The sequence below is a fragment of the Tamandua tetradactyla genome, chromosome 3, assembly GCF_023851605.1.
Source record: "Tamandua tetradactyla isolate mTamTet1 chromosome 3, mTamTet1.pri, whole genome shotgun sequence".
Lineage (NCBI taxonomy): Eukaryota > Metazoa > Chordata > Mammalia > Pilosa > Myrmecophagidae > Tamandua > Tamandua tetradactyla.
Window position 1 is genome coordinate 45,907,315 of NC_135329.1, and position 27,191 is coordinate 45,934,505.

Below are 27,191 nucleotides of genomic sequence, written 5' to 3' on the forward strand. Positions count from 1 at the left end.
GTTAGGCTGAAAATACAGAAGAGATAATAGGACTTGATGTTCTTGAAGAAGCAGGGAGTGGGGGCTGTGCTCACGGGCAGATTTGCAAGAGTTTCCTTCAACCAGGAGGAGAGGTGTGCTGGTTTGGAGCTATTACATACCCCAGAAAAGCCATGTTCTTTAATCCTCATTCAGTATTGCTGGGTGGGATCTTTTTTATTGTTTCTATAGAGATGTGATCCACCCAATTGTGGGTGGTAAATCTTGATTAGATGGTTTCCATGGAAATGTGTCTCCATCCCTTCTAGGTGGGGTTGCTTACTGGAGCCCTTTAAGAGGGAGCCATTTTGGAAAAAGCTCAGAGCCACCAGAGCTGAGACAGCCCACCCAGCCAGAGACATCTGGAGACGCAGGAAGGAAACACCCCTGGGGAGCGTCATGAAACAAGAAGAAAAAAGAGAGAAAGTCTTCCAGACATCATCATGTATGCTCCCAGCTGACAGAGGTATTTTGGATGCATTGGCCTTTCTTGAATCAAGGTATCTTTCCCTGGATGTCTTAGTTTGGACATTTTCATGGCCTTAGATCTGTAAACTTGCCCAGTTTAATAATAAATTCCCCTTTTTAAAAGCCATTTCATTTCAGGTACACTGCATTCCAGCAGCTTTCACAAACTAAAACAAGAGGTATCACATCCAACTCCCGAGATGAAAGGGAAGCCTTAGGGTGGTCTTAAGGGAGGTAAATTTACCTCTTTTCTTTAACCTAAATTCTGCAGTGAGATCTGCCACCACATCTGGCAGCTTCTGTGCTGCTATCTGGAGTCAGAAGATAGCCCCCGAGGGAGAAGGACCAGTTCAGCAACTGGACTGCTGTTGAGAAGTAAGAGTCCTGCTGAGAGCCGAGAATTTGAACTTGAAGCAGGCAGTGTCAACAACTTTTTTTCATCAACTAAATGAAATCTCACAACAAGAGCAAAAGAGGTTGTGGAGGTAAGAAGGAGCTTGTGGCCAGCAGGGGGTGCTTCAAACCTACAGTCTTTGAGCTGGGGCATGAGAGTGACTCGAAATCCAGTGCAAGGCTGAACTCTGAGCATTCCAACAGGCAGCCACGTTGTCCTTTGGGTTGAAGAAAGAGGAAGTGAGACTTGTGTGTAGGAAAGGACTTCAGTTTGGATCTGTCAGGAAGCTCAGTGGCTCAGGATGGTCAGGGGGAAAAAAAAAGTGAGAGCCCAGGAACTGAAGTCACTGAGCAAAGCAAGAAAGAGGAGGCAAGCGAGAAGGGGTGTTAAGAAGACACAGACCGAAATGATGAATATGCAACTATGTGATGATATTAAGAATTACTGATTATATATGTAGAATGGAGTGATATGTTAATGTTTTTGTTTGTTGTTAATTTTTTAATTAATAAATAAAAAATAAAATAAAATAAAATAAAAAAAAAAGAAGACACAGACCTCAGAAAAGCCTGTGATGAGTGTTGTTAAATAAATGTGGTATGGCTGGTGCTTCAGAGAACAGGCCAGAGGTTTATAACAGATTTTTATAGTTTATAACAGATTTATATACCATGTCAGCTTTGAGAGAAGATACGAATTGAGCTCATTTTAAATAAATTCAAAGATGACAAACCAGTGGCAAAAATAATGAGAATATTCAGAAGAAAATACAGAACGTTCTTTAAGTATAGAGCACGGTGGTGAATTTGTCTTTCAGCACAAACCAATTATATGTTATTTCTTGTCTCATCTGAGCAGACGCTGTGGGATGTACTCTCTCACTCTACAAGAAACTTGCTTTTGAAATTAAATGCGATAAGAATGCAGTTCTGGCTTATTAGGAGTTAATAATACCCAGGATATGTACATAAAATTTTAATTAGGTTATTTAAAATTTCGTGCAGAGGGGAAAGAAAAACTAGTATTAATGCTAATGATTGACACCTAAACTGAATGAAACGTCAAAAGGTCTGTGGATGATTACATTGTCAAATACAGATTCTCCTGTTTTTCAAATACACACACACATGGTTTATGTGCATGTATACACGTGTGTACACATGCAAAATTTGAAAACTATAGATAGCTGTTGTATTTTTAAAGTGCCTCTTTCCTTACCTCTGCTCATCAGAGGTGTAAATGGAGTGGAAGGGGGTGGGAGCAGGCACGCATCTCCAAATCTCTTGGCAGGTAATTATTTTCAGCTCATTTAGACGATTTTACCCCTTAATGTATTGTAGGATAATTTCACAGTTTATTTTGCATCCACTTAGTTTCCAATTTCCCCAGGAATGTGATAGCTATTACCCGTGATTCACTTCAGGTGGGCCTGTTTTTGGTCTCTTCCAGCTCCTGGCAGACTGTGAAGTGACAGCAATTAGAAGTGGAAATAACATATTCCGGACTCACACAGGGTAATGCAAATCACATTGTTATTCAGGGAACCTCAGAGACAAGTGGATTCCTGCTTCGTCAGCATTTCAAATAGACTCTGAGCTGGAGGTCAAGCGTCTCCTGCCAATGAACACAAGGCTTGATTCCTTTGGTGGGAGACACAAAGTGAGGCAGGAAATCTACGTTATCCCCTTTGGATCTGTCCTCCTATAGTCACTTTGTGCTCTGGAAGTTACAAATGAAGGTCAGAGACACCGTGGGGATTTTCATGGGCAATATGCAAAATCTTTTTAAATTTTCAAAGTAATTAATCATATAGAAAATTCAAACAATGTACACAGAGGAGTCAACCGAAGTCTCTCCCTCATGCCTCTCCATCCCCCTCCAGTGCAGAGGTCGTCATGGTTAAGGATAAGACAGCGATGCTTCCAGACCTTTCTCTATGAATTAACAAACATGTTTTTGGGCTATTTAAACCAGAGAATTCTTAGATCAGGAAAAATATCTTCAAAGATCATTTTGCTTACTAGATCCAAAGCTGGGAGTGCTTGTTGAAAATATAGATTCCTTAGGGGGGACAAAGTGTCAAATAAATTGGGTAGATGGAAATACTAGTGGTCCATGAGAAGGAGGGGTAAGGGGTATGGTATGTATGAGGTGCTTTTATTTTTCCTTTTTATTTCTTTTTCTGGAGTGATGCAAATGTTCTAAGAAATGATCATGGTGATGAATACACAACTATGTGATGATATTGTGAACCACTGATTGTACACCGTGTATGGAATGTGTGTGATTTATCAATAAAATTGATAAATTTTATCAATAAAAATCAAAACAACAACAACAGCAAACAGACTCCTTAGCCCCTTACCCTGATATTTTGAGTTGGTAGCCGTAGGATAGAGAGGGTGGCGGGGGTGGGCGAGGGGGTTGGAGGGGCTGGCATCTGCATTTATAACACACTTCCCAGATGATGGAGTTCTAGGGCTTTGGGAGAATCCATTTAAACCATAGATGGGGCTGAGGAAGGCAGCAGAAGAGGTGTTGACAGATTCGAACCCCACCCAATCCACTGTTCTTGTCATTTTGTCACATTGTCAGAGCCGAATATGAGGAATTAGAATATTATTTTAAGACAAACGGAATGGTGGAAATCAAGACCATTTGGATTATACTGTCCTTTATCACCATTCTAAAAACACAACTTTTTTAAAAATTAAAGACGTTGTGGAGTTACAAAAGGATCATGCACAAAAGACCGAGTTCCCATATACCCGCCCCCCGTTTTTAACTTTGCGCCTTAGTGTGGTGCATTTGTTGCTACTGATGAGAGAATATTATTATGATACACTATTGCTGTAGTTCATAGTTCACATCAGGTTCACTGTCTGGGTTCTTCAGTCCCATGTGTGATTTTAAGATTTTCGTTCTAGCAACATATATAGCACCTAAAATTCCCATCTTTAAGCACAGTCAGATGCAAGATTCAGTGGTATTAATTACAGTCCCAGTATCATGTTGCCATAACGCGTGACTTTTGATGCTGCTTTTTCGGCGATGGGTACATTTTGAAATTCAGCCCACTTTTGGGCCCTGGTGACGGTCACCGTGGATGGCCATAGCCAGCACTCCCCGAAGTGTCACTGACGGCCAAATCTGAGGGAAGTCACTTGCAAACTTTCAGACGTGGGCTCCGAGCCCAGCCCTGCTCTGTCAGCCTGACCCGCATGAAGCCGGGCTCGCGGCTATTGAATGAAAAGGGTCTTTTATAGTAAGGCAAACCATGCCTGACAAAAACCACTGGGAAGCAGCAGCCTTCCCGGACAGCTCTCTCACGGAGCCCTTCTGACTCCCATGGATAGGTTCCTTTTGTTGCTCTTTCTATCATAAAAAATATATGGAGGTACTAATGCACACCTAGATTCCCCCATGACCAACCATATTAGTGGCGCAGTTTTCTTCCAAGAGGAAAATAAATTTCTCAAAAGAATGGGCACTGGTTGTGTAGGTCCCAAGCAATTAGCTTCTAATGATGGAATGTCTGGCACTGCAATATCTGTGCTTGAGATTGGTTTGAGGTCTGCACGGGATGAAGTACATTTTCAAATGCTGGTTTGACTTGTTCTTTTAAACTACACCTTTTGGCTTTAGAAACAAAGCAAAGCAAAAGTAAGAACGACAATGAAAACCACTTCTTTCCTTCTCTCTTCTCATGCAGCTTCAAGCAATCTCTGACTTGAGCTCCCACTTTTAATCAAAGGTCTGAAGCCCTTCCCATCAGGCTCGCTCTCTCTCTTAGGTTTCTCCAAGCCTCAGGACAACCTCCAAGCATCTGCAACACAAAATGTCCAAAACCAAATCCTCACCCACCTCCATCACCAGCACTTTTGCAAGCCTCTCTTTGGGACTGGCATCACCAGCTGCTTCTGCAACAGCTCAACATTCCTCTGTCCTTTAAACAGCCAAGCACTTCTTCCGGATATGTTTTTGCATCTCTCTCCCCTTTCCTCTGATCTCCAATATTGCTTTAACCTGGGATCTTTCTCAATATACCAGATGGTAACAATGACCTGGGATGTTGATTGGAAATGTTTTCCAAACCCCTCTCTGGGAGAACTGGATTCAGTAGGGTTAGGATGGGTCCTGGTGATTCTTATCTACAGGGAAGTTGAGAAACATTCCCGTATTAAAATAGCCATTTAACTGGCCTCCCCCTCTGCTCCGTTTTCTGATCCACGTGCCAGCTTTTCCAAAGCCACAGCTCTGGTTGTATTACTTTTAGTGGTTCCATTGCCTTCAATCTCAACTCCCTATCCTTGGTATATTAGCTTCTTGGGATTCCCATAACAATACCAAAAACTAGGCTTAAAACAACATGAATTTATTCTCTCACAGTACTGGGAAGTTAGAAGTCTGAAACTAAGATGCTGGCATGGTTGGTCCATTTCAGAAGTTCTGAGGAAGTCTCTGTTCCCTGCTTTTCTCTTAGCTTCTGGTGGGTGCTGGCAATCCTTGACCTTACTTGGCTTGTAGACTTCTCATCAATCTCTTCCTCCATTGCCACATCAGCTTCTCTTCTGTGTGTTAATTTATTCTCCTCTCCTGTCCCTTAAAAGGATACTGGTCCAGGATGATCTCGAGTGATTTATTCAATTACACCTGCAAAGAGCTTTTTCTGAAATAAGGTCACATTCACAGGTTACAAATGTGAGGATTGCACATATCTTTTTTTGGATGGTCACTATTGAATTCACTACACCTTTCATTCAAGTCGCTCTAGCCCTTCACTCCAGCCTACCTGCAACCTTTATCTCCTTTTTCCCTTTCAGAATCCTCTTTACAACTACCACTTATGAACAGCTCTTAACTATCAGGACTTGAAAGAACTGTACCAGGATCTTTACAAATGTATTTGCCCATCTTTGTGACAGCGCTTATGTGTGTCTGATTACCCCTACTTGATACATGAGCAAATGGAAATCCAGAGAAACTGAGCAGCTTTCCAAAGTCACAAAGCTGGTAAATGATGGCGCTTGGATTTGAAACCAGTTTATCCCGATACCAAAACCTTTGCTTTTTTTTTTTTCCACTTCCAGACAAGTCTGAGTACTTGCCCTGCCACTTTTTTGATTCATGCTCTTTCCTCTGCTTTCTTACTCAGCTCTACTCATCCTTCAAGATCCAAATGAGGAGTCTTTCCCCTGAACCCTCACTTCCCGAGCTCTCCTTTGGCCTCCCAAGGTGGGGATTTTCTAAGTAGAATAAGTGCCTTTTTTCCTCGCTATTTGGAATTTGGGTGCATGTCTTATTTCCCCTGCTGGACTTTGAGAGCAAGTCAAGGGCACCACCCCCGCCCCCCTCCCGTTTTTTTTTGTTTTTTTTTTTGCCTCACCCGGGGCCTGTCCTCTCTTCAGAATGTTATGAAAAGTGGTCTAAATGAAGTTGACAATTTAAGGAATACTTGGAACTAAACAATGTTAAAAATTTGAAATTGGTGGGGAAGGGAAAAAGGAGAAAAGAAATGTATAAATGTATTCATTACAGTCCCCACCTGTATTAATCCTCTCTTATTCTTGGCCAATTTTCACAAAGCAGCTGAATTTGCAATTGAGGATGCTTGGTGGAATTTCTTTAATTTTTCTCCTTAAAGTCCTGGTGGCAAACTTGCAGAAATACTGTTTCTCACTGGCAAGGAACTGAGCTACTAGACTGTAAGAATGCAAACTAGCTGCCCTCCTCCCTGCCCTGCACTGCTTACACCCTTGCCTGGTTCAATGCTGCCCCCTGCTGGTTGGACTTCAAACTCGTTCCTACGGTTTATTTAAGGTCAGTGCTCAGGTGCTTCAGGTGAAACCACATTCACTGAGGTTTGCGTTGCTCTTCTGGCTCCGATTTGAAGAAATGGATGAGCGTTTGTATTTGTGATTAAGAGAAATATTACTGTTGGGCAGACACTCAGCAACTCGGGTCTTGATCTTAAATTAAGATACAGACCTATTTACAAAGAAAAGATCAACCCACATATTTGAGACCATCTTTGGCAATAGTCAAGATTAATCAGAGAAAAAAACATTCCAAATGAAATCCTAAATTATTGGCCGGCAAGGGCTTTTACGGCACATCTACTGTATTAGGTGGCAACCACCTCTTCCCTCTGCGTGCCAGTGAGGAAGGAGAGGAAAAGACGGAAGAAGCAGCATATTCTGTAAACTCCTGTCAGCGGGGGTACTGTACTGTTGATATCCATGTACCCCAGCACCACTGATAAGGAAAGTTAGGATCAGCGAGGGAAAATGGCTCCCCTAAGTCACACAGCCAAGGGAATTGCTAAGGAAAGAACATCTTCTGACTCACAGTTCAGTCTTTCTTTTCAACTCTGCTGCCTAGAAACTCATTGTCATTTTTAAAGAAAGTGAGCCAGAGGTGACATTTCTTCTGACCGAGAAAGAAGTAGCATGTAGGTTCGAGTCCGACCAAGAAAAGCTGCCACCCTCAGGAATTTCTGGATTCCTGAAGTCTTAGGGAAATCCAGCCAGCAGATACGCATCAACTAGGCTAGGCTTCCCACCCTTTAAAAGTAATCCTTACTTGTATTTTTTCTTAGAACAGGAATGTATGGTCAATGTAGAAAAATGGGTAAATAAATTCAAGCAAAAATTTTTAAAGATCACGCAAGATGACTTTTATATTTTTCTATTTATGATATTATATTGTTTCCCTATTTCCATACTTAGTTTTTAGGACTGCTGTAACACAGCAGCACACACCAGGTGGCCTAAAACAACAGAAATGCATTGTCTCACAGTTGTGGAGCGTATTAGTTCAAAATCAAGGTACTGGCGCAGCCATTCAACCTTTAAGGTCTAGAGAGAAGAATCCATTCCATTCCTCTCTTCTGGCTTCATTGGTATCTTGGCAGGAATTCATGGTCTTCTCCTTCTCCCATCTGTCTGTGTCCGAATTTCCCCTTTCTGTAAAAGACACTAGTCATATTGGATTAAGACCCATCCTACCCCACTATGACCTTGCCCAATTACATCTATTATGACCCCATTTTTTTTTTCCTTTTTTTTTTTTATTAATTAAAAAAAGAATTAACAAAACAATTAGAAATCATTCCAATCTACATGTACAATCAGTAATTCTTAATAACATCACATAGTTGCATATTCATCATTTCTTAGTACATTTGCATCAATTTAGAAAAAGAAATAAGACAACAGAATAAGAATTAAAACAATAATAGAAAGAAAAAAAACCAAAAAAAACAAAAACAAAAAACCTATACCTCACATGCAGCTTCATTCAGTGTTTTAACATAATTGCATTACAATTGGGTAGTATTGTGCTGTCCATTTCTGAGTTTTTATATCCAGTCCCGTTGTACAGTCTGTATCCCTTCAGCTCCAATTATCCCTTCTCTTTTTTTTTTTTTTTTAATTAACGGAAAAAAGAAATTAACCCAACATTTAGAGAGCATACCATTCTACATATGCAATCATTAATTCTTAACATCATCACATAGATGCATGATCATCATTTCTTAGTCCATATGCATTGGTTTAGAAGAACTAGCAACATAACCGAAAAAGATATAGAATGTTAATATAGAGAAAAAAATAAAAGTAATAATAGTAAAATCAAAACAAAACAGAACAAAACAAAAACCTATAGCTCAGATGCAGCTTCATTCAGTGTTTTAACATGATTACTTTACAATTAGGTATTATTGTGCTGTCCATTTTTGAGTTTTTGTATCTAGTCCTGTTACACCGTCTGTATCCCTTCAACTCCAATTGGCCATTATCTTACCCTGTTTCTACCTCCTGCTGGACTCTGTTATCAAGGACATATTCCAAATTTATTCTCGAATGTCTGTTCACATCAGTGGGACCATACAGTATTTGTCCTTTAGTTTTTGGCTAGACTCACTCAGCATAATGTTCTCTAGGTCCATCCATGTTATTACATGCTTCATAAGTTTATCCTGTCTTAAAGCTGCATAGTATTCCATCGTATGTATATACCACAGTTTGTTTAGCCACTCTTCTGTTGATGGAGATTTCGGCTGTTTCCATCTCTTTGCAATTGTAAATAACGCTGCTATAAACATTGGTGTGCAAATGTCCGTTTGTGTCTTTGCCCTTAAGTCCTTTGAGTAGATACCTAGCAATGGTATTGCTGGGTCGTATGGCAATTCTATATTCAGCTTTTTGAGGAACCGCCAAACTGCCTTCCACAGTGGTTGCACCATTTGACATTCCCACCAACAGTGGATAAGTGTGCCTCTTTCTCCGCATCCTCTCCAGCACTTGTCATTTTCTGTTTTGTTGATAATGGCTATTCTGGTGGGTGTGAGATGATATCTCATTGTGGTTTTGATTTGCATTTCTCTAATGGCCAAGGACATTGAGCATCTCTTCATGTGCCTTTTGGCCATTTGTATTTCCTCTTCTGATAGGTGTCTGTTCAAGTCTTTTTCCCATTTTGTAATTGGGTTGGCTGTCTTTTTGTTGTTGAGATGAACAGTCTCTTTATAAATTCTGGATACTAGACCTTTATCTGATATATCATTTCCAAATATTGTCTCCCATTGTGAAGGCTGTCTTTCTACTTTCTTGATGAAGTTCTTTGATGCACAAAAGTGTTTAATTTTGAGGAGTTCCCATTTATTTATTTCCTTCTTCAGTGCTCTTGCTTTAGGTTTAAGGTCCATAAAACCGCCTCCAGTTGTAAGATCCATAAGATATCTCCCAACATTTTCCTCTAACTGTTTTATGGTCTTAGACCTAATGTTTAGATCTTTGATCCATTTTGAGTTAACTTTTGTATAGGGTGTGAGAGATGGGTCTTCTTTCATTCTTTTGCATATGGATATCCAGTTCTCTAGGCACCATTTATTGAAGAGACTGCTCTGTCCCAGGTGAGTTGGCTTGACTGCCTTATCAAAGATCAAATGTCCATAGATGAGAGGGTCTATATCTGAGCACTCTATTCGATTCCATTGGTCGATATATCTATCTTTATGCCAATACCATGCTGTTTTGACCACTGTGGCTTCATAATATGCCTTAAAGTCAGGCAGCGCGAGACCTCCAGCTTCATTTTTTTTCCTCAAGATGTTTTTAGCAATTCGGGGCACCCTGCCCTTCCAGATAAATTTGCTTATTGGTTTTTCTATTTCTGAAAAATAAGTTGTTGGGATTTTGATTGGTATTGCATTGAATCTGTAAATCAATTTAGGTAGGATTGACATCTTAACTATATTTAGTCTTCCAATCCATGAACACGGTATGCCCTTCCATCTATTTAGGTCTTCTGTGATTTCTTTTAGCAGTTTTTTGTAGTTTTCTTTATATAGGTTTTTTGTCTCTTTAGTTAAATTTATTCCTAGGTATTTTATTCTTTTAGTTGCAATTGTAAATGGGATTCGTTTCTTGATTTCCCCCTCAGATGACCCCATTTTTTAAAGGTGCACATTTTGAGCTACTGGGGATTAGGATTTCAGCTTTTTATGTTAGATGGCCTTGATTTGGCCGGGATGTTTTAATAAAGGACCACAAACCAGCTGGCTTGAACAAAGGATTTATATTCCCACAGTTTAATAAAGCCAAGGTTTCCGCAGACCGCCATACTCTGGTGAAAGCTGACTCCTAAGCCTGTCTCCTATGTGTCCAATTTTTTTTTAGCTTTTAAGGACCCCAATCATATAGGATTAAGACCCACTCTGGTTCCGTTAGGGTGGACCAGTGTTTAGCATTTGAACATATCTTTATAAGGTTTTTTTTTTCTTTTAAGAATAAAAAAGAAAAATGAACAGTCCAAAACAACCCATCTGGTTCATTTCAGTGTCTTCACTGCCAAAGCTGGGACAAGGATCACTTCAGTTTCTCAGCCTTCTTTTTGTCTATGATGACCAAGGAATCTGTGGCATTGAACTTTAAATTTCACTTCGTTCTTATTTTTCTTGCTTTTGACAGATTTGGCATCCTTTTGCCTGGCTGTGAGAAGGAAGTCCTTGAGTCCTGCTGGGAGGCAGGCTGGACCAGCAACCCAGATTATATCCCCTTCCCCACACACCAGAGAAACTCAGCCAATGGTAAAACGCATTTTTTCCTTGCCCCATTTTCTAGTTCATGAGTGAGGGAGGCTGGTGTCCTGCCCTGCAAGGCACCTCCTTTGCCCAAGATTTCCCAAAGCAGAGTTTGGAAACCACTGGGATAAGTGATGTAGCCCTCCCAGCTAGTAAGTAGCTAGAGAGCAGGCATATCTTTGGGCCAGATGGAGGTGAACCTCTGGGCATTGCCTATTCCACAAGAAGCCGGGTCTCAGGAAAAGCTTACCTGGCATGAATAAACAGCACTTTGGTACTAAAAGTGAGGCTGCATTAATAAGGAGTGGAGAACATCTGTCTGGAAGGAAGATGTTTCCTTGCCACTAAAAACTCTGAGGAATAGCTCAGCTATTGAATTATTGATTTATCAGTAAAGTATTAACTAGAATCAAATCCAGACTAAAAGGCAGACAGACTGACTCACTAGATCTGGAAAAGTGAAGGAGGCTTTCCCTCTTGTTCCATAGGAATAAAATAATTTTTAAAATGTGGTTCGACTGGTCTTCATCTTTTTCAGAGAAACCTCAAGTATTTAAAAATATTTTTGAATCAACACTTCATCGGATTTCTGCAAATATTTTTGACAGTATTGCAAAATGACGTGATAATTCATAGTACACAGTTAACCTTGCATCAGAACTGAACCTCAAAACTTGACTGTCCAGAAACAAAAAGACAGATATCGTGCCTCACTTATATGTACTAAATAAAATATACAAACTCAAGAGAATAGAAATTAAGAGCATGGGTTATCAGGTTTTGGGGCCTGTTGTAGTTTCCTAGATTGTAACCTCTTAGAGCAGTCACTTCTATTCTGGAGTTATTTATGTATAACCTGGTCATTCCCTGGAACGTTGGGTATTTGTGACACCTGAGACTGAGAATTCTGAAGCTATGAAAGTAATTACTCCATGCAGCAACTGTTAAAAAAAGTTGAAAAAGTGATCAGACTTCAACCAGAGATACGAAGCTGACCAGGATAGGACTAAGGTAAAACAGAATACAGGGTACAGGATATGGGTTATATTTTGAAACTTCAGATTCTGTATGAGACCAAAGCACAAGATGTTTATTTGGTGCAAAATTTTTATTTTGGGTAGCATACTATCAAACTTAACTTGTATGGTTAGTTTATTTGAACACCATAATTACATGGCATCTTGAATAGGAATTGAGATTTTGTTGATTTGTACAGGTGATGCCCCAACACATCCCAGAATGATTTGGGAAGAGAATGAAAGTATTTCCAAGTCCCCTTGGAGGACTGGGGAAAGGAATATTAAACTCCCCCATCTGCGGAATTCGTGATATTCTTGCAGGCAGTGGGGACAACCAATTCAATAGGCTGAACCCTTGATCTTTGGGTTTGCCTCTGTTGAAGTTATCCTTGCAAAGGAGAAGCTACTTACGATTATGCCCGAGTCACCCCCAGAGAACTACTTTCGTTGCTTACATGTGGCCCCTCTAAGTCAGGTGAACTCACTGCCCTCCCCTCTACACAGGACCTGAGCGCCATGTGTAAACCTACATGGGATATGACTCTTAGGGGTGTAAATCCCCCTGGCAACATGGGACACGACTCCTGGCGATGAGCTGGGACCCTGCATCACCGGAATGAGAAAGCCTTGACCGAAACAAGAGAAAAATGAAAACAAGTTTCTCTGACTGAAAGAGTTGAAACAGTCAACAGCTTATTTTTGTGCATTATATACATAGCCCCTTTTAGTCTGTAATGTGGCTAGGTGGAAGTACCTGAAACTGTATTCCAGTAGCCTTTATAACTACAAAGCTTTTACATTGTGAAAACCTTGTGGCTGATGCTCCCTTTATCCAAGTATGGACAATGAGTATATATATATATAAAAAAAAGACAAAAAATATATAGGGGGAATTAAGGGTAAAAAAATGGGTTAATTGCAATACTAGTGGTCAACTGAAAGGGAGGGTTAAGGGGTATGGGATGTATGGGTTTGTTTTTTCTTTTTTATGGAGTGATGCAAATGTTCTAAAAATGAACATGGTGACGGTAACAGTGATGATATTTTGAGCCACTGATTGCATTCACTGGATGGACTATGATGCATGAAAAGGTATCTCAATAAAAATATTTGGAAAAAAAAACCTGACTGTCAACATGAGAATGAAGCAACCAGTAATTAAGTAGAAAGTCTGCTTTTATTACAAATTGTACTTGACAAAGAATTACATCAGTGATACTACAACCTGCATGGTCTCTCACAAACGGAGTTTATCCTCACAAATTGGTGTTCTAAAACTTGCAAAGAACGTAATTAAATAACAGATAAGTTAAAAAAAAAAAAAGCATACTTCTGCTGTGCATTTGACCTGTGCTTACTTTTCTCCTGTAATGCTTTTTCCTATTCCTTTTTTTTTCAATTATCCCTAAAATATTAAGACTTACATGTAGTAGGAAAATAGAATTTTTAGAAAAGTAAATTTGTGTATTAGAATTTCATAGAAGAGAAAATGTAGAAAGGTTGGTATATTAAAATTCATTCGGAAATGACAATTTTCCTTTCCTTAAATAGTATCTTTAAAACAAGTTTTCTGAATTCATTTATTTTTATTAACTGAGTCTAATTTCCTTCCATAGGGATGCTGAAAAGTTAATGAGAAAATAATGAGTTATCAAACTTCTTAGGGAGTGCATGAGTTTTGAAAAGACGTAAAGCCACACACTGTCACCAGTATTAACTTTAATTTTTATTTTAATATATCCTTATCAAGGTAAGGGATGAATTTTTTAGCAACTAGGTCTACGGTAAGCCTACAATGAGCTTAACTCTTGTTGGTTTACTAAGAAAAACCTTTTACTCCATCTCTTACTTTTTAGACCATTTTAAAGATTCATAACAGCATAATTTAGACAGCTTGTCATTAAGATTTAAGTTAGTTAACTGCCTTCCAATGTCATGATAGATTGATATAGCCCTATTATACCTAAGTTAACTTTGGCTATAATAGGAGCAAGTAAGGATTTCTCACCCATTTAATATCCATTCCTTGGGAAGCTTGATCAATCTTCTGAAATTCTGCTTTATTGACAACATCTCTTCCAGAAGCTGTTTTCCATCCATTGTCTTTCCAGTTACCAATCCATTCTGTCATGCCTAAGCAATTGAAAACAGCCTGAGAATAAAATAATTTCCAAAGGCACTTATCCTTTCAGTTTTCCAAAAATTTCCTTATGCTCTCAAAAACTATCTAGTATCTTTTCTTTTCTAAAGTGATAACCATGTTGGGCCATGTAGGATTCTGCCAAGATAAATTCTCTAGAATTTGGAGAGTTCAGACAAAGCACAATGTTATAGATGAAATCAGGAAGGCTAGAAATCTCTCCTGGAAAGGGGAAGACATTATCACCTTTTGTTCTACATTTTATCCCTTCTTGACACAGGATTCAGGAGCTGACATTTCACATGGCTCCTTTCCTTTTATTTTCAAGAGTAGACCTTTGTCTCATGGACAGTCAGACGCAAATTACTTTTCTATCATTTAGAGAATATAAAGCCACAGAGCTATAGATTTGGCTCTCATGTACCTGGTTTTGAATGCAACATACTTGATGCCTATGGCCGAGGATTGAAAACAAATAGCGAGGGTGGGGGGAAAGCTGGTTATCAGTGAAAACTGCTAACTTTCAGATTAAGATGGAAATTGGTGTTAGTGTATGGATGTTCTCTTGGCACAGCTGATTCTACATTTGGGAATTTACCGAGATAGTAATTGGACAAGTATACAAAGAAAACAGGCACATCTCCTATTGAATAATTATTTTCCAATCTCCTATCTATACCTGTTTCATTGTTTAAAGTGGGAAAAATTGAAAGGTCATTAATTTGTTCAAGTGAAAAGAACAGGTAAGTTCATCAAAAGTGAAAATATACTTCATCTAAGACATATGTCTGCTCTGCCAAGTGGGAAACAACCATGACATGTTACTGTGCCAGACTGAAATTGTAATGTACCCCGGAAAAGCCATGCTCTTTTTTTTTTTTTTTTTTTTTTTTTTTTTTTTTTTTTAAGGAAAGACAGAGAGAAGGAAGGAAGGATAGAAGGAAGGAAGAGAGGAAGAAAGGGAAACATCTTTTAAACATTTTCTTGTTTTATTGTATTTTGTTTCTCCGTTTTCGTTACATGGGCTGGGGCCGGGAATCGAACCGAGGTCCTCCGGCATAGCAGGCAAGCACTTTGCCCGCTGAGCCACCGCGGCCCGCCCGCCATGCTCTTTTAATCTAATCTTGTGGGTGCAGACCTACTGTGGGTGAGGTATTTTGATTAGGTTGAGATGTCGCCAAGGAAATGTCACCCATCCAATTCAAGATGAGTCTTAATCCACTTCAAGTCCTTTAAGGGAGAGATGTTGTAGAAGAGCTGAGAGAAGCTAAGAAAGAAAGAAAATGCCCCAGCAGAAGCCAGAAACACCCTCAGGAGCTGAGAGAGCCATTTTGAAGCCATGCGCCTTCCCATGTGACAAAGGAACCCCAGAAACCAGCAGCTTTTCCTTTAAGAAGGTACCCTTCATGTTGATGCCTTAATCTGGACATTTTCACAGCCTTAGGGTTGTACTTTGCATCTTAACAAATCCCCTTTGTAAAAGCCAATGCATTCTGGCAGCTTTAGCAAACTGAAAACTGGCTAACAGGAAAAACAAATCCATATATAGTACACTATTTACAAAAATAAACTACTATGTACAAAGTGTGGAACCTAGAAGCGAATTCCCTTGACACACAGAAACCACAATGCCTTGTTGTATCAATCTATTTATGCTATTCCCATGCAGATTGTGGAGAGCTGCATGCTTATTTGTGGTTTTCCTTAACCGGGTACATTCCCATCCAACATAGATGAGAAAAACAATCCCAAACTAAAAGCCATAATGCTTCCTATTTCCAAACAAGCAGCTGTATGAAACAAGGGCCATTATTGGCCTCGATAGTTTGGACTTCTCATAACCCCTCATGTCATCTTGCTAGGAGATTTGGACACCAGCAGGGAAAAAAAAAAGAGTCAAAGTTAATTCTTTAGACTCCTACACTTCTTTTTAATTTTTATTCTTATATGCATTTTTTGGATAATGGAAGTCTTTAAACATTGCGCTGATGAATGCACAACTACATGATGATACTGTGAGCCACTGATTGTACACTTTGAATGATTATAGGGTATGTGAATAGGTATCAATAAAATTGCATTTAATAAGAAAAATGGGACTATGGAAAAAAAAAAAAAAAGCAAGCAGCCCCTTAGTACCCTCCCATGCACATTTCCTGGATAAAATCAGTAGACATAGCAAGTATGTCTGGCAACCTACCAACTAATCACTGTCCCTCTACTGAAAAAGTACCTTTGATGACAAACTGGCTATCTGTTCCAATGGTGAGTTCATTCATGTTTTGGCTCCTGGCTTGCTTAATGGCTTTGTAGGCTGCCTGTAAGAAAGGTTCTCTATATTAAAACAAATTTAATGTTTTAATTTAACATAAAAGATAACACACAGTTAAACCTGGTTATCCCGGTCTGCATGAACCTACTGTTATGATACCATGTTTTGGGCAGGCCACAGTGGCTCAGCAGGTAAGAGTGCTTGCCTGCCATGCCCAAGGACCCGGGTTTGATTCCCGGAGCCTGCCCATGTGAAAAAAAAGATACCATGTTTCCCATCTGGCTTCTTGATGCAGGATGGCAGGCAGCACCACAGATCTACGAATCCAATGGCTGCAGGGGAAAAGCTTCAAGACTGATGATGCCCGCTAACTGAAAACTCTAGTTAAGTACTACCGTAGGTGGTACTTGGAGATTACCAGCAAGGTGTTGGGAGGTGGGGGAGATACTGTCAGCCTGTGAGCACAGTGTCCTCTCTACAGGATATGCGTAAATTTTGAAAATGATCTTCAACTGTTTATGGGAGGATTTTTGCTGCCCCTTTGTTATACTTCTATGGTGGAACTGGATAGGAAAATCAATGTTTGTTCCATTCATTACTTTACTATATTGGAGGAGGCGGGAAGGAGGGAATGATTCATCTTTAACAGTTAAGAGCTATTAAAATGACAAAAATTGCACAAAGAGCCTGGAAAGGGCCAACAACGTCTGGAAGAGCATCACTACCTTGTTAATGTAGCTCGAGTACAGAATCTAGAGGCAGAAGAAAGTCCAACAACATCAGGATGAGATGGCAATGGGAGCTTTAGGTGCTGAATGCACTCAGAAGGCTCTTTCTAGCTAGACTAAAAGTCTGGGGGCAGGGACCAGGCTCCCACCAACTCTGATGAGACTTCAACACTAAGAGCTTACATATAAATCATTCTCCACAAGTGTCACATTCTACTCCCTTCCCTCTTAATCATTACTTTGCAACTTTTCAGCTGGGAAGACTAGGCCATGAATATAATTCAGATTTTTTCCCTTCCCAAGAATTAAGCATGTAAACACAGAATGCACGACGTCAAGTGACGTGTGTTATTAATAAGGCAACTTACCTGCAGTTCAGCTGTTTGGTTTGTCTGCCGTCCAGAAACCCTCTCACATGCATTTCTGTTTTGAGATTTAGCAATAATTGGTTAAAATTGAATTGCCCATAAAAAGTTCTCATGCACTTCAAGTGTCAGAAACCATTTACATGTTCACAATATTTGAATTCTTTAATCACAAATTATTGCAAAGAATGCAATGTCTTACATCTGAAAATACAAACAGCATCACTATTTTCCATTAATCAACTCTCCAAATGTATCTGGTTGGAATTTTATATCAGGGGCATGAGATTTCCCAGGGATTGTCTGAAGGAATATGCCGCTCTTTGATTTGGATAGCAAAATTTTAGTGAGGAAGCAGTTATCCACAGACATTTAAGTCATCGCACATCACACTTTTAAATGCAACTGATTTGGGAGGTATGGCCATATATTTGAAAAGCCTACCAGTAAGTTCTTTAAGAAAAGAAGTAAATTTAATATACATCGTTTTCCCCCATGAACTTTATGCAAACCCCACAGAATTTCACTCTAATATTTTCTGCTTAATATTTTTTCCTGACCAATTCATCAGAAACAAGTACATAATTTAAAATTTCCATAGAGCTTTTAAATGTTGTTTCTTTTTGGAATTAAGATGATATAATATTGAATGCATCAAGAGATTACAGATTTTGATATTCAATAAAGTATAATTCTATTGAAATGTACTCTAATGAGTTGGATGGCACACTTTTAAAAAAATCTGTGAATGAGTAATATTCACTGTTAATAGAAGGTAGGATATAATATAACTATTTTCTTAAAACTACCCACATGCCTTTGTATATCTTGGATATCATGGACCCCCCCTTAATTAAGTGTTTGGTACCCCGTTCTATAAAATTCATGTGATAAAACTTAATAAAAAGAAAAAAAAGAATGACAAGATTCAACATCATCATGGTCATCTCAGGTGAGAGGAAGAAGACAATGGGATGCTTGCTCACAGGTAGGTATTCTCGTCGATTCTGAGTTTTCCCATATGGCGGTGGGTTCAGCATTAAATAGAAATATACATCTGTGGAAGAATGAGGCCCTTACATGTTCTAATGGTTAAATATGATGAATTCTAATATAATTCTTTAAAAAATTCTGATACAGTGCTTAAAGGCTAACTGCGTTTTTATCTTACTTACAGAGGATGGCCACGTCCCCAGTGGACTCCAATTCCTGCTTCTGCACCATCTCTTCCATTATTTTTGCAGCTGCCATCTATATAAACATCTATCTGATCTGCAAAACATCAATTGCTTAAGAATTATGTATGCTCCCTAAGGGCAAAGACACAAATGGACATTTGCACACCAATGTTTATAGCAGCATTATTTACAATTGCAAAGAGATGCAAACAGCCAAAATGTCCATCAACAGATGAGTGGCTAAACAAACTGTGGTATATACATACGATGGAATATTATGCGGCTGTAAGACAGAATAAACTTATGAAGTGTGTAACAACATGGATGGACCTTGAGAACATTATGCTGAGTGAGATTAGCCAAAAACAAAAGAACAAATACTGTATGGTCTCACTGATGTGAACTGACATTAGTGAATAAACTTGGAATATTTTGTTGGTAACAGAGACCACCAGGAGATAGAAACAGGGTAAGATATTGGGTAATTGGAGCTGAAGGGATAAAAATTGTGCAACAGGACTGAATATAAAAACTCAGAAATGGACAGCACAATACTACTTAACTGTAATACAATTATGTTAAAACACTGAATGAAGCTACATATGAGAATGATAGAGGGAGGAGGGCTGGGGCATAAATGAAATCAGAAAGAGATGATAAAGATTGAGATGGTATAATCTAGGAATGCCTAGAGTGTATAATAGTGACTAAATGTACAAATTTTAAAAATATTTGCGCATGAGAAAGAACAAAGGAATGTCATTACTGCAGGGTGCTGAAAATAGATGGTAATTAATATTTAAAAATTTCACCTTATGTGTGAGACTAAAGCAAAAAATGTTTATTTGGTACAAAATTTATACTTTGACCAGTGCATTTCCTAATATAACTTATGTAGATAGCTTGATTGAACACCGTTAAGTACTTGGAGTTGCTTTGTCCAGAGTGATGCCCTGATGAATTCCACAGTGATTCGATCACTGAGTGGAAAAGTATTTGCAAAGTCCCCTTCGGGGAATGGTGAGAAGGGGGAGAAATTCAACTTCCCCAAGTTGAATTCTTGATATTCTCACAAGCAGTGTGGACAACAAAAACTATAGGTTGAGTATCCAGTCCTTGGGGTTTGTTCATATGAAACTTAATCCCACAAAGGATAGGTCAAGTCTACTTACAATTTAGGCCTAAGAGTCACCCCCAAAGAGATCCTCTTTTGTTGCTCAGATGTGGTCTTTCTCTCCAGCCAACACCACAAGCAAACTCACCACCGCCCCCGTCCACGTGGGACATGACTCCCAGGGGTGTGGACCTTCCTGGCAACGTGGGACAGAAATCCTAGAATGAGCTGAGACTCAGCATCAAGGGATTGAGAAGACCTTCTCAACCAAAAGGGGGAAGAGTGAAATGAGACAAAGTGCCAATGGCTGAGAGATTCCAAACAGACTCGAGAGGTTATCCTTACGCATTAAGTAGATATCACCTTGTATTTCGAGATGTAATGGAGAGGCTGGAGGGAACTGCCTGAAAATGTAGAGTTGTGTTCCAATAGCCATGTTTCTTTTTTTTTTTTTAATTTTTTAAAAATTAAATTAACACAACATTTAGAAATCATTCCATTCTACAAATGCACTCAGTAATTCTTAGTATCATCACATAGATGTATGATCATCATTTCTTAGTACATTTGCATCGATTTAGGAAAAGAACTAGCAAAACAGCAGAAAAAGATATAGAATGTTAATATAGAGAAGAGAATTAAAATAATAATACTAATAATATATATATAAAAAGGAAAAAGAAAAAAACAAAAACAAAATGTACAAACACACAAACAAACAAAAAACCATATTTCAGGTGCAGCTTCATTCAGTGTTCCAACATAGTTACATTACACTTAGGTATTATTGTGCTGTCCATTTTTCAGTTTTTGTATCTAGTCCTGTTGCACAGTCTGTATCCCTTCAGCTCCAATTACCCATTATCTTACCCTGTTTCTAACTCCTGCTGGTCTCTGTTACCAATGATATATTCCAAGCTGATTCTCAAATGTCGGTTCACATCAGTGGGACCTTACAGTATTTGTCCTTTAGTTTTGGGCTAGACTCACTCAGCATAATGTTCTCTAGGTCCATGCATGTTATTACATGCTTCATAAGTTTAGTCTGTCTTAAAGCTGCATAATATTCCATCGTAGGTATACGCCACAGTTTGTTTAGCCACTCGTCTGTTGATGGACATTTTGGCTGTTTCCATCTCTTTGCAATTGTAGATAATGCTGCTATAAACACTGGTGTGCAAATGTCCGTCTGTGTCTTTGCCCTTAAGTCCCTTGAGTAGATACCTAGCAGTGGTATTGCTGGGTCGTAATCCATTCTGCCATTCTATGTCTTTTGATTGGGAAATTCAGTCCATTAACTTTTAGTATTATTACTGTTTGGATAATATTTTCCTCTACCATTTTGGCTTTTGTATTATATATATCATATCTGATTTTCCTTCTTTCTACACTTTACTTCATACCTCTCTCTTCTGTCTTTTCGTATCTGACTCTAGTGCTCCCTTTAGTATTTCTTGCAGAGCTGGTCTCTTGGTCACAAATTCTCTGTGACTTTTTGTCTATAAATGTTTTAATTTCTCCTTCATTTTTGAAGGACAATTTTGCTGGATATAAGAGTCTTGGTTGGCAGTTTTTCTCTTTTAGTAATTTAAATATATCATCCCACTGTCTTCTAGCTTCCATGGTTTCTGCTGAGAAATCTACACATAGTCTTATTGGGTTTCCCTTGTATGTGACAGATTGTTTTTCTCTTGCTGCTTTCAAGATCCTCTCTTTCTCTTTGACCTCTGACATTCTAACTAGTAAGTGTCTTGGAGAACGCCTATTTGGGTCTATTCTCTTTGGGGTGCGCTGCACTTCTTGGATCTGCAAATTTAGGTCTTTCATAAGAGTTGGGAAATTTTCAGTGATAATTTCTTCCATTAGTTTTTCTCCTCCTTTTCCCTTCTCTTCTCCTTTTGGGACACCCACAACATGTATATTTGTGCGCTTCATATTGTCATTCAGTTCCCTGATTCCCTGCTCAAGTTTTTCCATTCTTTTCCCTATAGTTTCTGTTTCTTTTTGGAATTCAGATGTTCCATCCTCCAGTTCACTAATTGTAGCTTCTGTCTCTTTAGATCTACCATTGTAGGTATCCATTGTTTTTTCCATTTTTTCTTCTTTGTCCTTCATTCCCACAAGTTCTGTGATTTGTTTTTTCAGATTTTCTATTTCTTCTTTTTGTTCAGCCCATGTCTTCTTCATGTCCTCCCTCAATTTATTGATTTGGTTTTTGAAGAGTTTTTCCATTTCTGTTCGTATATTCAGCATTAGTTGTCTCAGCTCCTGTATCTCATTTGAACTATTGGTTTGTTCCTTTGACTGGGCCATATCTTCAATTTTCCAAGCGTCATCCATTATTTTCTGCTGGTGTCTGGGCATTTGATCAGATTTCCCTGGGTGTGAGACCCGGCTGGTTGAAAGCTTTTTCTGTGAAATCTCTGGGCTCTGTTTTTCTTTTCCTGCCCAGTAGGTGGCGCTCATGGCGCTCGTCTGTCTGCACGGCAGTCAGCCGGGGAAACCGTGCGTGGAGGCGGGGGTCGCTGGCCGCCGCGGCTTGGGAGAGTGCTGGTCCTAATTGCCCAGCTGGCCCGAGACGCCAAGCGTGACAGGAGGGCCCCGCTATCCAACGTTCCCAGTCAGACCGGGGAGCCACGTGCGTGGAGGGGACCCCAGTTGCCAGCCGCCCCGGCCGGGAAAACGCGCGCCCCTCGGGTATCTCACCGCAGCAGATTCTCCCTGCCCGTTCAGCTGTTCTTGAATGGGGTACGCTGTCTTTTTGGTCTCTGTCGTGGCTCCGGGAGCTGTTTCGTATTGTTTGTTTCTTTAGTTGCTTTTCTGGAGGAGGAACTAAGACCCGCGCATCTTACTAAGCCGCCATCTTCTCCGGAAGTCCTAGGGCAGCAACTTTTAACTGAGGCTCTTTCTTACGTGGGAAGGCACAGGATGGTCTCTGCAGGCCTTCTCTCCAGGCCTCTGGGTTCCAACAACTTTCCCCGGGGTGACTTCTTTCTGCATCTCCAAAGGCCTGGACTGAGCTGCGAGTGCTGAGATGAGGTATGCTGAGTTGCTTGGGCTGTGCTATCGCCATGTTTCTTGAGGATGATTGAATAATGATGTAGCTTTCACAATGTGACTGTGTGATTGTAAAAACCTTGTGTCTGATACTCCTTTTATCTACCTTGTCAACAGATGAGTAGAACATATAGAATAAAAATAAATAATAGGGGGAACAATTGTTAAAATAAATTTAGTTTGAAATGCTAGTGATCAATGAAAACAAGAGGTAAGGGGCATGGTATGTATATATATTTTTTCTGTTTTCGTTTTATTTCTTTTTCTGTTGTCTTTTTATTTTTTTCTGAATTGATGCAAATGTTCTAAGAAATGATGAATATGCAACTAAATGATGATATTGTGAATTACTGATTATATATGTAGAATGGAATGATCACATGTTAATGTTTTAGTTGTTTATTAAAATTTTTTAATTAATAAATAAATAAATTAAGAAGAAAAAAAAATAATTGTGCATGCTCCGATACACAGCATCTTGTGTTTATTCACCTGTGGGTAAAGTGGACAGATCATGGCAGTCATCCCAATACCCCTGGTTTAGGCAGGTGGGTGAGAGTACTGGGCCAAGTGTGATGTGGGATCTGAAGATGCCTTCAACAGAATTACTGGGCTCTTTCTGAAAAATGGCAAATGAGTGTGGCCAGACAGAGCTTTGGAAATCACACCATGTGCAAAGACAATGGTATTGTAGTGGGGCGCGGACAGAAAGACCACACAGTATCAAATTGCAATTATATCAGAGGCATGAGATTCCCCAGGGATTGTCCGAAGGAATAAGCCGCTCTTTGATTTGGATAGCAAAATTTTAGTGAGGAAGCAGTTATCCACAGACATTTAAGTCACTGCACATCTCACTTCTAAATAAATGCAACCGATTTGGGAGGTATGACCATATATTTGAAAAGCCTACCAGTAAGCTCTTTAAGAAAAGTAAATTTAATGTACATCGTTTTCCCCCATGAACTTTATGCAAACCCCACAGAATTTCATTCTAATATTTTCTGCTTAATATTTTTTTCCTGACCAATTCATCAGAAACAAGTACATAATTTAAAATTTCCATAAAGCTTTTAAATGTTAGTTTCTTTTATTGGAGTCTTTATGAGCCGGGCGGTGACTGCCTCAGAAATCTCAAGGAGGAGCTCCGATTCAGAGACAGCACCGTGAGGCTTGCAGGGTGGGCTTATAAAGGCTGAAACCCGCAAGCTTATTCACAGAAGCAGAGAAGTGGCGTTTGTTTCACAGACCCACACCCTGGTTTTGCAGCTGTAAAGCAAGCACACTCATCTACAGAAGCAAAGGGTGCTACTAGCTTTTGCAAAAACAGGTTTGTGTGATTCCCACATCCTGACCCCATTACTGGGTGTTCTTCATGGGTCCGGGGGGGAACTTTCCACTCGGCTGGGGTCGAGCTCCTGATCCCTTACAGTATTAGTGTAAATGCCCTATTCAACGGCCAGTCTTCCCTCTACTCCCAAACTCTTTGGTCCTCACTGGAGTCCAGTCTAAATTAGGTGTTCTTCCTACAGGTTGGTACTTAGCCATTATAGCATTTATTAGAATACACAGTAAACTTATTAATTTCTATGCTGTTTCACACACTAAATCTCAAATCCTGCTTACGTAAATCAGTCTCTACAAGTGTCACATTCTACTCTACATATTCTACAGTCATTGGCTCTTCTTCACACACAAATCCTCCCCTGGGTAAAAGGTGGCTAAATGAACCCAAGCTCTGACCCCTTTTTATCCTTCCTTTCCCAAACCAGTGGTTTTTAAAATTGTTCTGTGAAGTGTTACTATGGTTATGAGATTTAAAATGGCCTTAGGAAGCCATTTAAGAAGTTACTTTTATGCAGGGATAGCCAAATGTCACAAACTGCCATAAGTACTGGAAACTACAGGCAACAAGTTTCTTGTAACTGAGTAATACCTCCTCTATGACTGAAACCAACCACTACGTAAAGAAATCAGTAAAATGTCTAACTTAAAGGACACTGGAAAGCCCCAAATATCCCATCATAATTCTTTACAAACAACTTACATAATCTTTTCCTTAGAAACCACAAGATGGGGGGGGGGGGGCACACGTGCAAGAATAGTATAGTAGGATTCTCCCGCCATGCAAGAGATCTGGGTTTGATTCTGTCCATACACTTCCCAAAAACAAACAAGCAAAAATTTAACAAAGTGTCACAATAACGGAATGCTCACATGAAAAAATAATGTAATGTAATCCTGCCATACAGCATACCAAAAGAAAAGAACCTCCAAGATGGGACACAATTAGGGTTGCTACCTGAATCTGTGCTTCTGGAATTCCATTTCTAAAAGCTTTCAATGCCTTGAAGTTCAGTATGTAATTTCTCAGTCAACAAGAGGTATGTTTGTTTACTTCAGCTTTTAGAACAATGCCTGGCGCCCAGGTGGCTGGTCTGCAATATCTCACTGAAGGACTCAACCATCATTCCATTTGCCAGTTACACACTGCGGGCACAAAACTCTCTTCCTGCCAAGTATTACATCACACACCGCGGGCAGGAGGAGCTGGAGTTTAAAGTTCTTTTCTTTTCTGGTTTTCAAACAGTTCCCAACATCTTCAAGAAAAGGTTAATATGGATGGGAAAAATGTCTTTTTCCCTCAAGCTGAATTGAAGCAGTATTTTTTAACCCCACCTCCAAGCTTCTTCAGCAAGGGGGAGCAAGAACGCAAGGTTTTCACATACTTTGCACCCACACCCACTTCAGTGTCGCCGGGCCCTCTGGTCAAGGGCACTGGAGAGAGCACCATCTAATCCTTTTAAGAAAAATCTCTGCAGATTGTGCATATCAAGGGGGGGCGGGTCACTAGACCCCCTAAGGGATGGTGGTTCAAGTTTCGCAGTCCCTGACACCTGCACAGTTTCCCCGCCCGCAGCTATAGGAGCCTGGACCGGGTTGGTCCGGGAAGAGGTGGAGGGAACGAGGGGATGCACTTAGGGGGCCCTGCAGGGAAGAGAAGAGAACTGACCCGCCAGGCTCGGGACCTGCAGAAACATTTCACCTCCCGAATCCGCCCCCCTCCGCCCGCGTTTCCCAACCGGGGCGCCGCGCAGGGCTGGGCAGCGAGCCCAGGGCCCGGGGGGAGGGGGCTGCGCGGGAGGGCGCGGGGCCCACGGAAGTTCCAGTTGGTCTGGGGACTCCGCCAAGCCGCGGCCCGCTTCGTCTCCGGACAGGCTCAAGTCCACGCCGCCCTTCCTCCACGAAAATCCCCAATTGTTTCCGCTTGGTCGTTTTCCTGTGTGCGCAATCTGGCTTTGCCACCCCTGCACCACGAACCCACTTACACCGATGGCTCACCGAGTACGTAGGTCCCTAGGGACGCATGTTCCTCAGCTAATGCGCAAGACCAACTCGTGGGAACAGCTGTGGGCAATTAAGGGTCTCGGCGAATAAAGGACACGCGCGGGCAGCGACCGTGGAACCCTCCGGACCCTCCGCTGTAAACTTGGAGGCTTCGGAGAAGTAATTTTCCAAGTTCTGACGCAGGACAAGGAGGTCCGATTCCCCAAACCAGTGTCTACAGCCGTCTCGGGAAACCCTTAGGGAATTCGCCCCGGCTCTTACTACGGGGGTTCCCCCCACCCCCCAATTCCCTTCTTCGCAGCGGAGGACGGTCCCCGGCGATCGCGCTCCGCGACGTCTTCCCTTCCCAAAATAGGCTCCGGGGAGCAGAAAGCCCGGCGCCGCGCCGCCTCCCGCCGACCCTGGCTCACCTGAGCCCCAGCCAGAAGCCTGTCCGCGTTGTCTCCAGGAGCTCATGTCGTCCTTTTCCAGTCCCAACGCTCAGCGTCGTCCGGGCTCCAGTTATGGGGTGTCTTTGGTCTCCAGTCGTCTTCGCCCGAGCGCAGTCAGTAAGAGCGAGTTGGTAGGGTCGAGGGAGGAGCTCTCTGGGACCGCCCAGCCTCCCGCCCTGAGCCCGAGGGTACTCCGGGGACACTTGGCTGCCCGCATTTCGCCGCCCCCTCTCCTCAGCCAGCCTGGAGGTTAAGGGGCTGGCCCGGGGCGTGGGGGGTCCCAGTCCACTCCTAACGCGCCCCCATCCCCACCTCATGCTTGGGCGCTTCTGAGATGCCGGGGAGACCCTTTCTTCCCAAGGGAAAGCCCACGGGAGACTTAACTCCTTAAAACTGTTGTATTCCCAGAATTTAGGAGAGCGTCTGACACTGATTTAGACTCTCCTAACATATCTGCTTAACGAATGAACGTGTGAGCGGATGAATGAACTAAGGTTTGCGCTTTAACGGAGCGCGGCGCACTGAGCCGGAGGTCCGGGGGACTCCAGAGGCGGGTGGGGAGGTGCCTGGAA

The 27,191-nt window shown here is 40.9% G+C and overlaps 1 protein-coding gene and 1 long non-coding RNA gene across 2 annotated transcripts in view; one reads left to right on the plus strand and one right to left on the minus strand.

Annotated features, from left to right (window-relative positions):
- The window catches only part of LOC143677269 (uncharacterized), a 40,051-nt gene extending 27,244 nt beyond the window's left edge, over positions 1-12,807 (plus strand). The window contains exons 2-3 of the long non-coding RNA XR_013172485.1: positions 10,855-10,973; positions 12,491-12,807. This is a non-coding gene — a long non-coding RNA (uncharacterized LOC143677269). The remainder of the gene's footprint in view (positions 1-10,854; positions 10,974-12,490) is intronic.
- Positions 12,808-13,949: 1,142 nt separating this feature from the next.
- On the minus strand, positions 13,950-26,803 carry LOC143677270 (ribonuclease H1-like). The gene is made up of 5 exons (XM_077153063.1): positions 26,599-26,803; positions 18,667-18,763; positions 17,495-17,549; positions 16,360-16,444; positions 13,950-14,119 (listed from the first exon to the last, which is right to left on the minus strand). The coding sequence occupies exons 1-5, from the start codon at positions 26,642-26,644 to the stop codon at positions 13,965-13,967; spliced, it is 438 nt and encodes a 145-aa protein (XP_077009178.1). The 5' UTR covers positions 26,645-26,803; the 3' UTR covers positions 13,950-13,964.
- Between the last annotated feature and the right edge of the window lie 388 nt (positions 26,804-27,191).